This window comes from Sinohyriopsis cumingii, chromosome 12, assembly GCF_028554795.1.
Source record: "Sinohyriopsis cumingii isolate HCF-2022 chromosome 12, ASM2855479v2, whole genome shotgun sequence".
NCBI lineage: Eukaryota > Metazoa > Mollusca > Bivalvia > Unionida > Unionidae > Sinohyriopsis > Sinohyriopsis cumingii.
This window is the reverse complement of record NC_142972.1, coordinates 54,003,940-54,020,205: the sequence shown is the minus strand read 5'-3', so window position 1 is coordinate 54,020,205 and position 16,266 is coordinate 54,003,940. Positions and strand designations below refer to the sequence as shown.

The window sequence follows — 16,266 nt, the reverse complement described above, 5'->3', positions numbered from 1 at the left end:
ATTAAGAATGCATGGATAAAATGAGACAAGCTTTTGCAAGGATTTAAATATCTTTGACAAAAGCTCCACTGGACTGAATAATCAATTTGAATAGGTATTAAATCTAATTTTCATAAACTAGTATCATTTTTATCAATTCCTGTTTTCAGTAATATGAATAAGTAATGCTTCTTGTTTCTCTATACTCTGCCAGAACATCGATTTATGGCAGTGAGTGACCAAATACCATATAGGTATGAATGCACTGAGACAATAAAATTAAAATGCATTACAATTCTATTTTTTTAATTCTGGGTTAAGATAAAACAAAACACCTGTGAACAAGCTAATATTTTATTTCCAGATTACAGAAATTATGTTCACTTATTAAATAGCTTTGTTGATATCTAGGAATGAAAGAAAGGGGAGATAACTAGAGAAACCATCATATGTTGTAATACAGTTGGTTCTAGCATGAATTATGACAGATAATGGTCCTGTACCAGCTCCTAACATTTTAGATTGCATGCCCTGGTCATGCTATTGATATCTATCCCAAAACTTAAGTAATACTGACAAACAATATTAATAAATAAAAAAGGAAACCATACAACTTACAGCTTGCTTAAATCAAACAATCTGTTTGCTTAACAAACCAAGTCAAATGATCATAAACAATGCTAAATAATCGTCAGGTTACAAGAAGACAATCAAAAAAGAGGTGTTACGGTAAATTCTTTTCAATTCTTTCTTTGTTTTCATTAAAAAAAAACTTTCCTCAACTCATGATAGTGCACCAGATATGGCATAAGGATTAATACACTACATGAAAGGAAGGAAGGCCATATCATTAATAAAGTTGTTTTCAAATGGCATCAAAATGGCATCCTATTTTGCATCTTAGAAATGTGTAATATGCTGTCATGGATAGACTTCTCAAATATTGGAACACAATATAAAATATACACATACCCATGTCTTGCCCTTTTACTAAAATTACACAGTCCTCTGCCGACCTCTGTGGAAAAATGTACGAAAATATTCTCCCCAAAGTTATGGAACACTTAATGGAATACTCATTGGATAAAATTTCACAAAACTATTAAAAGAAACCAAATACATTCTGAGAGGATCCTATGTAATTTTCCTACACCTCTGCAGACAAATATGCAGCTTGTTTCTGTACTTGATAAAATCAAGGTTTTACTCTATGGAGGTAGGGAAGGTCTATAATCATGAAGGCGCAAATGAAAACAACTATATTAAGTCATTTTTAACATTTTCTTTACAAGATATCCTTGGAATACTTTGCATAATGCTGCTGGAAAGCAACTTCAGTGGACACGATTGCATATGAAGTATACAAAATAAGATGAACAGTTGGTTATTCCATTCTATGTGTTAGCAGTATATGAAAGCCTGAGGTCGAGTTTTAATCTTAATGCATACATCCCATTAATTTCAAATGGCTATGATCCTTTACATCCCAAAATCAGTTCCAAGTACAATCTATGGCACATCTTTGGATCAGTCATAAAACTATTTTCTGACCTTATGTCATAGGAGAAAGAAGGATTACATAATTTGTTACTCTTTAACCTGTCCTTTACTAGTTTATAAATAATGCAATCAAGGTTAGAGTAATAAAATGATATGACAAAAATAATGATAGTGTTATTATTAGACTTACATGTGCTCATACTGAGGACAGTAATTAATGTATATTTGTAACAAGACATGATACATGTACTTATAATAAAACCAATTACATGTCAAGGAAGATGCTGACTTAATTATATACCAAAGTAACTATTATCGACTGATGTAATAACTTTGATACAGTCAGCTCACTACTGTCAAGACACAAACACACCAGTACAGCAACAATTAAAATGGTGTAGTGTCAACTACTTTTTAGAATAAATAAATCAACAATACAAATGAATAAATGTTAATGTAATATAATACATTCTTAAAAATATATACAAGCTCACATATCATTGCTGTTTATTTCCAGGCCAACACTCAACCCTAAGGCAAGGAGCCAGAAATATATTTCCTCCTGTATGAAAGACACTAGCAACTGTGAGGTCATAAGTATTAGATCTGACAGCATGTTATGCAAAGACAAATCTAGGTCTATGATGTTCTGAAATGGGCCCATCTGATACACAAGCAAATACGTATGATCATGAAACTCCAATGTGTATAATACAATGGAAAGTCTGTTCAATTTTTGTGAGTGAGGTGATACAAATATAATGTGATAGAAGATATACCTTCAGAGGTTCAGAAATGGAATGTTTGAACTTTACATCACATTCTATAATAACAGCAAGAAAACCAAAGACTAAAACCTTGATTAAATAGTTGACGAAGTATCAAAATGACAACTCTAAGTAGAAATATTTACATAATTTGTAGAAAAAAGGCCATTTCTGATTGCATTTCCAATACATGTTCAGCCAACCTTCTGAAATAGCTTTGGTTCATACCATACTATCACAATGCCAAGACTTCAATTACTTTTACTTTCTTACATAATAAAGATCATTAATTTTACATTCATTTCTTTCACTTCATAGCATATAAATACAAGATTCACCAATCAGTTAAGCATGAACAAAAGCACTCAAAATCGCCCAGTAAGTTGGATATATAGAAAATCTTCCATCAAGTTGGAAACATATCAGGCACAGGAAGCTAGTCATCCTTACACTTCAGTAGAGCTTATGTAGACTCTGTTTATCATACATGTGGTTAGAGTAACTGCCATGTCTGAGCTTTGGATGTAGTTGCCAATAACATCAGGACAACCATGATAATCCTTTTTCTTCAGTATTTTTTTTCTGTGTAACAGTTGATCAAAATATTAACTGTCAAAAAATGAATCTATGTAGCCCAATGGCAGCCAAATCTGACGGTGGAAAAATCTAAAAGAACATGCCAAGATGCTTTTCAAACTTGATCAAATACTTCTGACTGTTTTTTGACAAGTCTTTTTAGGGTTTTTCAACTTTTCCTAATAACAGTCATGATTCTCAATTGCTCCCTGGAATATTTTTGAAAGAACTTCATGTCAGAGTGCCTTCTGTCAGTTTTATTCCCCAATTCTATTCAACAACTGTTTTAGAAGTAAATATTTTTTCTATCTTTAGTAATTGGCAGTCATATTTGATGGTGAATTGGGATCATTTGAATTGATTAGAAAAATCTTCATGCCAAATTACTTTGTATCAATTTTGGTAAAATACTACTAAGTGACAAGAAATCAGTTAAATGTTTTTTCTTTTTGTAATGGTGGCAATATCTGAAAGTGGACTGGCATCGTTTGAACAAATTCTAAAGACCTTTATGCCAGTTTGCTTTCTTTGCAAATTTGGTCAAATTCTGTTGATTGGTTTTTGTTGCGAAGTTATTCATACCAATCATGAACAGTGATGCACGGTGGACAAAAGACCAAATCATATGCTCGCTTGGTCTTATGGCCATGCACACTAAAGCGTTTAAACTCCTTTTATGTCGTTATACTTTGAAAAACTGCTACACTTCTGTTAAGCGATTTGTTAGGTGAAATAATTAGATTTTAGAAATGGAGACCAGATTTGATGGCAGATTGTCATTTTTTGTAGGCTACTGAAAGGCTCTCATTCCAGAATGCTTTCAAATTTGGTCAAATCCTGTTCATTATTTTTTGAGAAGTCATTTCAAGGTTTTTCTAGTTTTAGTGATGGGCATTAGTTGTTGAAATTTTAAAAGCTTTCATGCCAGAATGCTTTGTTACAAATATGGTCAAATTCTGTTCAGCAGTTTAAAAGAAACCATCTGAAGGTTTTCTAGTTGTTAGTAACAGTAGATATAATTAGTGGTTGATCGGCATCATTTGTAAAAATTCAAAAGGGCCTTCAAGCACAATGTTCCTGCAGAGTCTGGTTGAAACTGGTTCAGAGTTTTGCAATGTTTTGTGAAATAGTTGAAAACAGCCACTGAAGATGGATGCTGGATGTATAACTATAAGTTGAAATGGCCTTATGGAAAGGCAAGCTAACATGAAAGTACCATATTACTGATGGGTACTAATTTGCTTACATTATACATGAAAATACCATATTACTGATGGGTACTAATTTGCTTACATTATACATGAAAGCACCATATTACTGATGGGTACTGCTTACATTATACATGAAAATACCATATTACTGATGGGTATTAATTTGCTTACATTATACGTGAAAATACCATATTACTGATGGGTATTAATTTGCTTACATTATACATGAAAATAATATATTACTGATGGGTACTAATTTGCTTACATTATACACGAAAATACCATATTACTGATGGGTACTAATTTGCTTACATTATACATGAAAATACCATATTACTGATGGGCACTAATTTGTTTACATTATACATGAAAATACCATATTACTGATGGGTATTAATTTGCTTACATTATACAGGCTACAGTCTATACATTCTTATAAGTCAAGTAAAACTGCAAGCAGCTTGTTCTACTGATTACTCCTAACAAACTGCACAGACCCAGATCTGCTGGCGTCTTATGTGCTGGCAGATCTGGGCCTGTGCAGTTTGGTGTGATTTGGATTTGTGTTGTAGCTTTAACAATTTTTCAGTCATACTGCTACGATGTCTGCAGTGTGGAAGTTTACACTGATGCCTAGCTCTGGGGCATCATGTCGCAGACATGTAGCATTATGTCCCACCCAGTCACATTATCCTGACACCAGACCAACCAGACGTAACACTAACCTCTTAATGCTGAGTGCCAAGTGAGGCAGCTGTTAGTACCATTTTTGTGAGTCATGGGTATGACTTGGACAGGGATCAAACCCACGACCTTCATCCGAGGTGGATGCTCTAACCACTAGGCCACCAGAGCGGTCTGTGCAGTTTTGAGTTGGGCTCATCTTACAGGCAAGGATATATGGTATAGGGAAACTGCATTTATGTATGCTTTTAGCAGATAATTTTTTTTTTTTAACAACCAATTAAAATTGTGTTCTGATCCATGTATGGCAAAAATCATAACTATACAATGCACATCTGCAGCATTTGAAAAACTGCATGGTGCCTCAATCATTCACATTGATTGCTTTGTTAATGCTTGAGAATAGTCATTTCAAAATTTATTTTGAAAAATAATTATAACACTTTAATTTTTTATTACTTCCTAGGTCTTTTTTAATTGTATAACAGTGATATATCTTCTGCTGTGCATAATTTAAGTCTCTCACAATCGACATTACTCCTAGCCTCAATGATATCTAGAGTACTCTATAGCAACATTTACCTCATGGTAAGCCTCAGTTATATCTAGAGTACTCCAAAGCAAAATTTACCACATGGTAAGCCTCAGTTATATCTAGAGTACTCCAATATAAAATTTAACCCATGGGAAGCCTCAGCTAAATCTTTTTTTTCAAGCGAAATGGACTGTATCTGAAGCAACTCAAGCCTAGATTTTATCAACAACATTTTAAGCCTGGACCTGGACCTAAATTCCAAATATCTGATAGGCTCAAATTGAAGTATGACTTAAAATTGATGCCTAAGACATCATAGATGTCTTAAATCAAGACCGAACTTTAAGACTTGTGTTATTAACATCTGGGCAAGATCTCCTATATCCAACTTACAGACAGTGCAGTCAACATCAAATCAAAATGGTCACTGTCAAAAATGGCAAACTCTTCAAAATATGTACATATGGCTGATTGGTATGATTGGCTAAACACAAACTCGAATGCCTCTGGGCACAACCAAATGATATTATCACAACCAAGAAATATGTATGAAATTGAGCAGACAACACAGAAACTTGACAGTCAAGTCAGTATTAAATTGTTTACAATGTTCAACATTATGCATCTGTTGCAGTTTGACACACACACAGACACACACACACGCCTTATGATGGAATCACTTTAGTCATGATGAAAGAAGACAATTTAGACAAGTGTTTCTATTCTGCTCTCATTGACTCTAAGCTATCAACATCGTACTAGTAATTGACGAGAAGTCACTACATATCTCATTTTGTCACCAATAAATACACCTAACAGAGCATAGGAATAATTTGTACTCTTGTCTGATCTCTCAGCTAGAAGCAAATGCTGGAATCTGAAATTCTTAAAAATAGAAAAACTAAATGACAAATAATGGAGTAGACAAAATAAATTTGTCAAAAAAATGTCATGAATTCATCATTTAAAAAAATCAGAAACACAAACATAAAGCTCTATTGGTACCACTTAGTAATACAAAAATATAATGTTACTCTGCAACAAACTTGCATCTCCTTATACCAATTTATATCGAACTTTCATCAATTTCTCACTGCATGCTTAGACATGCATGAAAGGGTATGCATTTGAAGAAAATACTATAACAGTTCTAACTGATAATATAATTCAGAAAAAAATTACTTCTAAAGAGACACACATAGAAAAGGTACAGTCAAAATTAGAAGTTAAAAATTATCAAATGACCAATACCAGCCTTCTCATCTTAAATTTGCCGAGTCTGAAGATCTACTATTTCTTTTCTTGCACAAATAAAATCAGCTTATAACATCCTGGCCATATATGAGCATTGTTTTATGGAGTATCTATCAAGACAACTGAACCCATAATGCACTATTCCCTTCAGTTTGTCTCACTGGAATGTAAAGCAACATTTTCTATTTTATTTTCCTTCCATTCAGCTATTAAAATCTTTCTCTTTTCAGCTGTCTTTATGAACAGACCAGCCAAAGACTTTCTATCTACGAGACCATTCTTGCAGAAACCTTCATTTGGGTCATTTGGATCCCCATCAGATTTAACTTAAGCATAGGCATTCCTTGTCATCGGCTTGCTCCTAAACTGCAGTCTCCTGATCCTCGGAAGAAACCATCTGGAAATGCTCCTGACCTATTCCAAATAATGAAACAGTAAAGTGTAAGGAAAACGGGAATTACAATGGTACATAAACATCATATATATAAAATTCTGAGCTATTTGATGTTTCAGTGCCACCATGATGTATTCCACAAACTAGAGTCATTAGAAATTATATATCCCCTGGTCTTTGGATGTTGTAAAGGCTTGTACTGAAAGTACCCCATGGTTCAACTGACTAAATTATGCTTGAACCTTATACATCTCTCCCTCAATAACTCGTGCATGTTGGGGTCCAACAACATAGACTGTAAAAGTGAGGGTCTGAGTTACCAAGGGACCTCCAAAAAATCCGCTGTAAAACACATCAAGAAAACCTTGGGGTTGGGGGAGGGGACTGGGCTGTTTAATGACTGAATCCTCGTTTTATAATCACATCCAGAATAATTATCAATAAAGTAATTGTTTCTGAGAGCAGTTTGTGTCAAGAAGTCATTTTTAGATTTTTGATTTTAGTAATGGTGGTCATATTTGGTGGCAGATTGGCATAAGTTGTATAAAACTGAAATGCATCTATGGATGCTTTCTGGCAAATTTAGTTACGTTCTCTTGAGATGTTTTTTTTCTATTTTTAATAATGGCAATCATATTTGATGAAGAAATTTTAAAAGCTTAATGCTAGAATATTTGCTGTCAAAACTGGTAAAATCTTGCTGAAAGGATATAAAGAGGTTTAAAATTTTGTTCTATTTATAGTAACAGCTGCCATATTTGATGGTGGATCAGCATTTTTTGAACAAATTTTAAAGCACTTTGTATCAGGATGCTTTCTTTCAAATTTGGTTCAATTTTGTTGAGCTATTGTTGTGTGTGTGTGTGTGATTAGGATTTTTAGCATGATGTCCCACCCAGTCACATTATCCTGACACCAGGCTGACCAGTTCTAACACTAACCTCTTAATGCTGAGCGCCAAGTGAGGCAGCTGTTAGCACCATTTTTGTAAGTCTTTGGTATGACTTGGCCGGGGATTGAACCCACGACCTCCCGCATCTGAGGTGACGGTCTTACCACTAGGCCACCAGAGTGGTTGTTGAGCTATTCTTGAGAAGTTTAAGCTCAGACAATCAGACGCAAGTGTGGGTTTCACTAAATACTGAACTAGTCTAAAATCTTGAGGATTGGACAATGAAAATGATTAAGATACATACATGTTAATGATAACAGGGTAATCTTGCATCTGATGGCTTAAAATATTGGCTGATATCATCAAGATTTTGGATGGGTTTGCTAATGAGTGAGATCCATCCATACTAATTAGGTCAACTTACATCTGACAGGCTGACATTACTACTAATCGGATCCAATTTTGATCAAACTTTGGGATATCAGCATACATCCCAAATTCGATCAAAGTCGGACTAGAAATGTGGCCTCCAAAATGGTAACAGTCTCAGTCAATTAGATGCATTGATATATATGTATCTTACTCATTATTAAGCTCATCTAAAATCATAATGATATAAGGAAATTTTCCAAGTTTATCATATAAAAACCGAACCGTTTTCTACACGTCATTATATCAAGCTGTTATCAAACTACTATAATGGACTCACTTTTAAGATATGCTGCCAGTTCTTTATCTTCTGCCCGCAAGGCCTGCATGCGGGGAGTATTGCCCTGAAAAATACGAATTCAATTGAATGCAAGATATATGCTTATTGAGTATACAAGGCCTGCATGCGGGGAGTATTGCCCTGAAAAATACGAATTCAATTGAATGCATGATATATGCTTATTGAGTATACAAGGCCTGCATGCGGGGAGTATTGCCCTGAAAAATACGAATTCAGTTGAATGCATGATATATGCTTATTGAGTATACAAGGCCTGCATGCGGGGAGTACTGCCCTGAAAAATACGAATTAACTGAATGCAAGATATATGCTTATTGAGTATACAAATAAGTTCAAACACATTGTTTATTGGAGGAACTGAAAACATTAATGGTTTACTGTTGCAAATATCTATTACATATTTATTAAGATATATGTGTTGGGAAGTAGAGTGAAACCTGTAAAACAGAGCCACCATGGAGACTAGTTGTAATAAAGAAGTGGCTTTTATATGGAGGTTCATATCATAAGGAATGTATTATGTTGGGTCCAAATAATGTGGCTTTCTTAAATGCTCAGCCATTATACATAACCAAAATATGTCTCATTGTCCATTCCAGATTTGCTGATGCTTCATTATGTCATTATCCTTCCATGCTTAAGTTTTTATAAAATTATTGTTTGAACTGGAAAATTATAGCATAGCATTTCACCCATTGTCAATATGTAATGCCACTTTCCTGTGTTTAAAAATTAATTATTACTCAAGAAGCACACTTGCTACATAATACAAAATACAAAACTGTCAGGTATTTCTGATCAAGTCCAAAGGTAAATTTGTATTTCATCAGTATTTCAAAAGTGTTGTAGGATGATAATTAGGGTCAGTTGTTGTTGCCAGTAACTTCTGTATTGGGATAGCAATATATTTTGTTTATAGGTATTTTGTTGCCTAGGTCTGACATAAGCATTTGTGGTACATAACAAACTTTTTTCATGGGCATCAACCATTCTGTAAATAACATTACTTGCTCTCATCCTTCTGCATTTCAATGAGGACTATCAGAAAAGTTTGAGACATGAGTGAAGTATTCCATGTTATCAAATCTATGGAGGAAATGAATAATGTAAGCAAATGCAATATATTCTCACAGTAATCCCACCTGGTAATCTTTTCTGATTAGAGATGATCCTGCTTCCACCAACATGCAACATATTGTTCTGCGCTGGTACCATGCAGCTTTGTGAAGAGCTGTCTGGCCCCTGCAAAAACACAGTATCATATTTTGATCTGGAATCTATCTTACCATGTAAGGCTAGATCAGAACCTGTCAAAAATTATTACATTCAGTAAAAGAAAGATGGAAAAAAGTTTAAAGAAGTTTAAAGCAAGTATCATTGGTGTAATCAATGACACCAAGTAAGTATCCTGTGTGTAATTGATGACACCAAGTATCTTGTGTGTAATTGATGACACCAAGTAAGCATCATGTGTGTAATTGATGACACCAAGTATCCTGTGTGTAATTGATGACACCAAGTATCCTGTGTTTAAATGATGACACCAAGTATCACGTGTGTAATTGATGACACCAAGTAAGCATCATGTGTGTGATTGATGACACCAAGTATCCTGTGTGTAATTGATGACACCAAGTATCCTGCATACAAACAACGACACTAAGTGTTCTCTTTAAATGAGGACACAAGTATTTCTTATGCTTATTCTTTGGATTCAAGTCTTGCGCTCTGATTAAGTTAAGAATATATGTGAATTGAGAGTTGACAACTTTAAAAGGTGAGTTATTAAGAACTAAATTCAGAACAGACATCATGCAGTATACATCTAAAATATACAATAAATGTTGCTCATAATTGAATTCAACCAATATTTTGAACATAAAAGACTATTAAACAACTTTTATCAAAACCTGATTAGAAACAGAAATGTGAATGTTGACCAGCAGATGTCAGAAAACATAATTAATATGCATCAATCTGACACCTTGATGATACAAGCTTACACCTCTCCCTAGATAACTTGTGCACAACACGGTCCACAAGCATAGACCGCACTATAAGCAAGGCGCGAGTTATTGTTGTTTATATAATTAAGCCTTAGGTAGATAAGAAAATGAGCATATAATAAAAGGTTACAGCATTTATATAGGAAAATATGAACTCATTTTGTCAGATAGATATACCGCACTCCCAAGGTCGTGCGGTATTTCCATCCCAAAAAACTCGTTCATATTTTCCCATACAAATGCAGTAACCTATAATTACCAACAAACAGCAAATGTAATGTTTCAACTTGTAAATGCTTAAATTAGTACAAGAACAAGATCAGATACCAAAAAGCTAGTGGTTGTTTTTATCAGCTGGACTTGCACAACAGTATGAAGTGATAATGTAGTGTTCAAAATAAATAAGAAACAACTTACTTTTCATAATCAACCATATCAAGTATCACAGGTGGTCCTGAAAAATAAATATGATGGCAAAATAAAACTATGTAATTTAAACTTGATGCATGAAGAACAGGATCCTCAAAGGAACTGCTTACTAATTAAATTTTTTTGCGAATCCATAATAAGTTTGTTTCTGCTGTCTTTTTTCTTATTTTTAACTGCTGAATGTTGAAAACATTTTCTTGAGAAAGTCCAGCTTACTAATTTGGTAATGGAGATGTTTTAACCCTTTACCTCATAAAGTGTATGGCTTTGTAGGCAGTTAAGCAGTGTAGTGTATATTATGTTTAACATCAATTTTAACCATTTTACATTTTTGGTACACATTTATTAAAATCCAGTTGTTACAGCTGTAGAATTATTTTTCATGGTTTTCTGTGCTTTAGAGTCTGAGAGAACTCATTCACCTTCTTAGAGTCTTGAGAGAACTCATTCACCTTCAAGCCACTGAAGCTGTGTGACCAACCGTAGCTGCCATTATGTTTTCTGTGCTTTAGAGTCTTGAGAGAACTCATTCACCTTCAAGCCAGTGAAAGGGGCCCCGAGCGCTTTCTGTTACGGATCACTGCCATCTCACCTCTGTCTACGCCGGTTCAAGTCTCGTATTTAGCCAATGTGGGTATGTGAGAAAGCTTGCCAGTAGCTTCTCGTGGGTCGGTAGTTCTTTCTGGGGTTTTCCTGGGTTCTTCCTCCACCATTAATACTGGCCACCATGTATAGCCTATCATGTGCTGAAAAATGGCATTAAACCCCACAGCAACAACAACAACGATAACTTTGCAGATCATTATTGTTTACAGCTGTACATGACAAACTGCAGTTCTCAATCTGATGTTGTCAGTTATCAACAACTGATTGACGAGATTAGCTAAATTGCATGCAGGCTTGTTAATCTAATTACCGTTTTTCTTAAAGGCCTTTTTTAATTCTCGAATTTCAAATTAATCGATTGTCAGGAGGTCGTTACATCTATTAGTTTTCATTTTTAAAGAAGATGGAAGTTAGTCTATTTCAAAGGTCTTGAGGTATCAAGTGAGAAATATCATTGCTTTTTTTGCTGTTTAAAGATCTAGAGTACCAATCATTTGACATATGTTATAGCCCTTTCAAAATGGATGGTAAAACTAAAATTTAGAATCTGTTTAAATGGTGGTCCTGAATAGCACTTAAAGATGTTTCTAAGACTTGTGAAGTGATTTTCAAATGGTGAACTCAAAAATGAAATGTTTTGTCAAGCAAGTAAATAGTCAAAGTTTTTGTCAGGGTACATAATACATGTTGCTGTAACCTATTTCAGTGGATGGTAATTGAATCATACAAGCTGTATTGAAGGATGCAGGATTTTATTCTGAGAGGATTTATCTAGAAGAGGTGGTTCAGTGTAATTAAAACGGCTAACATTCTCGTTTTTCACTTTTTAGTGTATGATTTTAACAGGTGGAAGGGAGATCCTGTTCAAGTCTCAGATAGATGAAAATTATTTTCAAGGGAAATCTCGTTTTCATGAAACAAATTCTGTGTGTGTGTGTGATTAGAATTTTTAACATAGCTTTAACAATTTTTCAGTCATATTGCTACAATGTCTGCAGTGTGGCAGTTTTAGTGATGTTTAGCATTGGGGCATCATGCCGCAGACACGTAGCATGATGTCCCACCCAGTCAATTATCCTGACACCAGGTCGACCAGTCCTAACACTAACCTCTTAATATGCTGAGCGCCACATGGGGCAGCTGTTAGTACCATTTTTGTAAGTCTCTGGTATGATTCGGCCAGGGTTCGAACCCATGACCTCCCGCTTTTGATGTGGACGCTCTAACCACTAGGCCACCGGATCGGTAAACAAATTCTGGGTTTTCCAGCTAAATATTACAGTATTGTCAAGGCCAGGGTTTCCCATGCCAATATTCCAGGGTTTTCCTTGGTTTTCCAGCCTACCCTGGAAGCAGTCTGCAATATTTGTCCAAAGACTCCAGGCTTTACCACGGTTTCTATACCAGTATTCCATGCTTGTCCATGCATTTTTTCCATGATTTCCCTGCCTATCCAGGAATATTATTCAAAATGCTCCATGGTTATCCATGCTAGAATTTTCCATGCTTGTTCCTGGAATACCATTGAAAATCAGCCAGGAGATTGGGCAATTTGAAAATCTATGGTATGTAAGATAATTCACTGTCTTGCATAATTTAGGAATGAAAACATAACATGAACTGTCCCTGAAATAACATTAAAATCAAACTAAATACTTTAAAACAAACAACGTAATATAATCTTTTTCTTCTTCTCACACCATTGTTTTGAGAAATTAAAGGACTATAAGACAGCATAGGTATAATACTTACCATTTTCAATTAAAGGACTATAAGACAGCATGGGTATAACACTTACCATTTTCAATAAGGAACTTGACAATTTCTTTGTGACCGAATCTAGCAGCATGGTGTAGACAGGTCATTCCATATTGATCCACAGCCATAAGGTTGGCTCCATTCTGTTTCAACTCAACAAGCTGAAAATCAGTGAACAAAGTACAGGAAACTTTTAACTACATTTCTGCTTGTAATATTCCTAGCCATATTTTGCGAGTAACGGATACTAGAATCTACATTCAAGGTGGTGTGAACTACTGATCTTGTATGCCTGTAAAAATGAATTTTCTATTGTTTATTTATGAAAGAGGATTGGGTTGGTTTTGAAAAATTGGCATGATAATTGCAAAAATTTATGATTTAATATTAAAAAATAAGGAAATTATGGTAACTGGTTTTCTGTGACAGTCGAGAGGATATAACAAGTTGATGACATATAACAGAAAATGGTGTTCATCAAGAACACAAAGTCAACTTAAGCACAGTAGAGCTGCTGGTAATATAAATGTTTTTATGGAGAATGAATGCCAAGACAATGCTAATTAAGCATCCTGCATTGAGATCTGCCATGGCATTTCACAAACTATGGACATTTATTTCATGAAACAACCATGTTTAAACTCAATATGTTTTACCGTTCTATTTAGTAAAGTATTGCTGCCATGATTCATTGCATGTAACAGAGAAGTTTCTGGTCATCATTAAGCAAACCTCCGAGTGCCAAGAACTTTAAGTTTACTACAAACTTTGGAACTCACTTCTCCATAATCAACCATATCTGTGAATGAAAGCTTTAAATACACAGAGTATTTCTTTCCACTGCCAGCCTTGATCACATTTCTGAATGAATAATCAATCACTGACTAATGTTAAATACTTTAATTATGTTACTTATATAACAGTGTTTGTTTGGTTAACTGAAATCAGTTGACCTAACACATTTCTGCAAATCGAAGATCAAAACACAGTTGGCAATTAATTAGGTTCTCACAGAAACACTTGTGGACACAGATATGATGGCAGATTGACACTTCTGCATTTATGGTGATTACTCTGAAACCAATTTTAAATGATAGAACTAAAACATTAATTTCACTTGACATTATTTCTTTCTTACAGTGCTACCGCCATGTTATTACTGACATTTTCAGTGATCAAAATTTCGTTGAATATGTCCTTATTAAAAGTTGCAAATTTCATGATGCTGATTCACATTTTTAGACAATACCTGACATTTTCAATGATACAATGAATCTTATATCAGGGTTTCATTTTCCAATTCTGATTGCAATTTTCTTCATGTTCAACAAACTGGGGCTAATTCTTTTGCTATTTTATAGAAAAAAGGTGGTGGGGGCAATCCATGCCTAACCTTATGTTGTAAGTGGCTTCAAGAGTTATCCAGGCGTGACTTATCCAAGCATGAGTTACCCAGGCATGAGTTTTCCAGGTGTGAGTTATCCAGGTATGAGTTATCCAGGAATTGGTGAACAAATACAGATACAGAATATATGTGCCTTGCAAGAAAATTTAAAATTGTTTTTAATGACTATCACCATCATTGTTGCTATTGTTGTCAATGTCATTAGCTTACTATTCACAGGCACCATCTTAACTTGCTCATGCATCAACTCCAACATCAAACAACACAGACCCTGATCTCATCACAAAATGCACTGGCAGATCAGGATCTGTTATTTTTTCTACTGATTAATCCTAACAAACTGCATCAACCAATATCCGCTAGCTCATCATGTAACAGCAGGTGTGGGTCAATGGAGTTTGCAGTTGGATTAAGCTTATTAGCAAGTATATAAGCTAAGGCAAAACTTTAATAAATTGTACTTAATAATTTTAATTATTTCCTTTCATATAATGACCACTTACCTTCTTGAGATCTCCTCTTTTCGAGGCATCTATCAGCACTGAAATGTAGTACAAAGTCAATTTGAAACGAATTTTGTTATCAAATTTTCTTGTATTCTTCCTCCATTTGTTTGTCTGACTATTCCTTTACAAGAAAATATCAGTCAGTAATCATTTCCTTTTTAAGTAAATAAAAATGAGAACTTTTAACCCAACTAAAGTTAGATAATATGATAATAGTACATGCAACCAAACAAGATAAAAAATTACGGTTGGGATACAGTCAATTGTAATACTTGTTGTTGTAGGGTTTAACGCCATTTTTCAGCACACGATAGACTATACATGGCGGCCAGTATTAATGGTGGAGGAAGAACCCGGGAAAGCCGAATCTGAGACTTGACCCCATGCAGACAGAGGTGAGATGGCAGTGATCCGTAATGTAGAGCGCATTAGACCACTCGGGGCCCCTGTAATACTTGAGGGTTTAATTTTTGTCAGAAAATTCAGTAATTCTTCGTAAAAATATCAAAGTTATCCTAATGTTTTAAATGTTTCACCTGTTTGGGTTATATAATGATCAAAGAAATCCATTTCTAGGTGAGAAATACTAACATTCCAACCAGAGATCACAAAACAGTATAGTCACTTATCTTACTCTGAAATTAATGCTTAATATTTTTGCCTTTTTTGTAGCTGAAACTTAGGAAATAAGAATCTGTAATCCTTTTATTGCCTGACCTTGTTCTTTACTTTAAGCCATTACATATGGATTGCATAGAAATAGTAGTGATAGTAATGTCACAGCCCATGTAAGAAGACTACCATCTCATGCCAGAGAGTCACTAGTTGCAATGAACGCTTTATGAGTATACATCTCTCCTAGATCAAATGTTAAATGAATGTGTAGCAATTTCTAGAAGCCACATAATGTGAACAGTACATTTTATAAAGCAATTGATGAATTTGTTCTTGCTTAGTTTTCATTCCTTAATTCTTTTCAAAATGTCTTTTGTTACCTTTCCTGAGCAAACACGTTTACCTGACAAGAACCATAG

The 16,266-nt window shown here is 34.6% G+C and overlaps 1 protein-coding gene across 2 annotated transcripts in view; it reads right to left on the bottom strand.

Moving 5' to 3' along the window:
* Positions 1–847: 847 nt before the first annotated feature.
* LOC149786458 (diacylglycerol kinase zeta-like) overlaps positions 848–16,266 on the bottom strand; it is a 198,863-nt gene continuing 183,444 nt past the window's right edge. For both annotated transcript variants that reach the window (XM_089976907.1, XM_089976906.1), the window contains 6 exons: positions 15,230–15,267; positions 13,362–13,482; positions 10,946–10,982; positions 9,665–9,764; positions 8,502–8,565; positions 848–6,920 (listed from right to left, as the gene is read on the bottom strand). In XM_089976907.1, the coding sequence (XP_089833033.1) occupies positions 6,868–6,920; positions 8,502–8,565; positions 9,665–9,764; positions 10,946–10,982; positions 13,362–13,482; positions 15,230–15,267 (413 nt within the window). In that variant the 3' untranslated portion in view covers positions 848–6,867. The remainder of the gene's footprint in view (positions 6,921–8,501; positions 8,566–9,664; positions 9,765–10,945; positions 10,983–13,361; positions 13,483–15,229; positions 15,268–16,266) is intronic.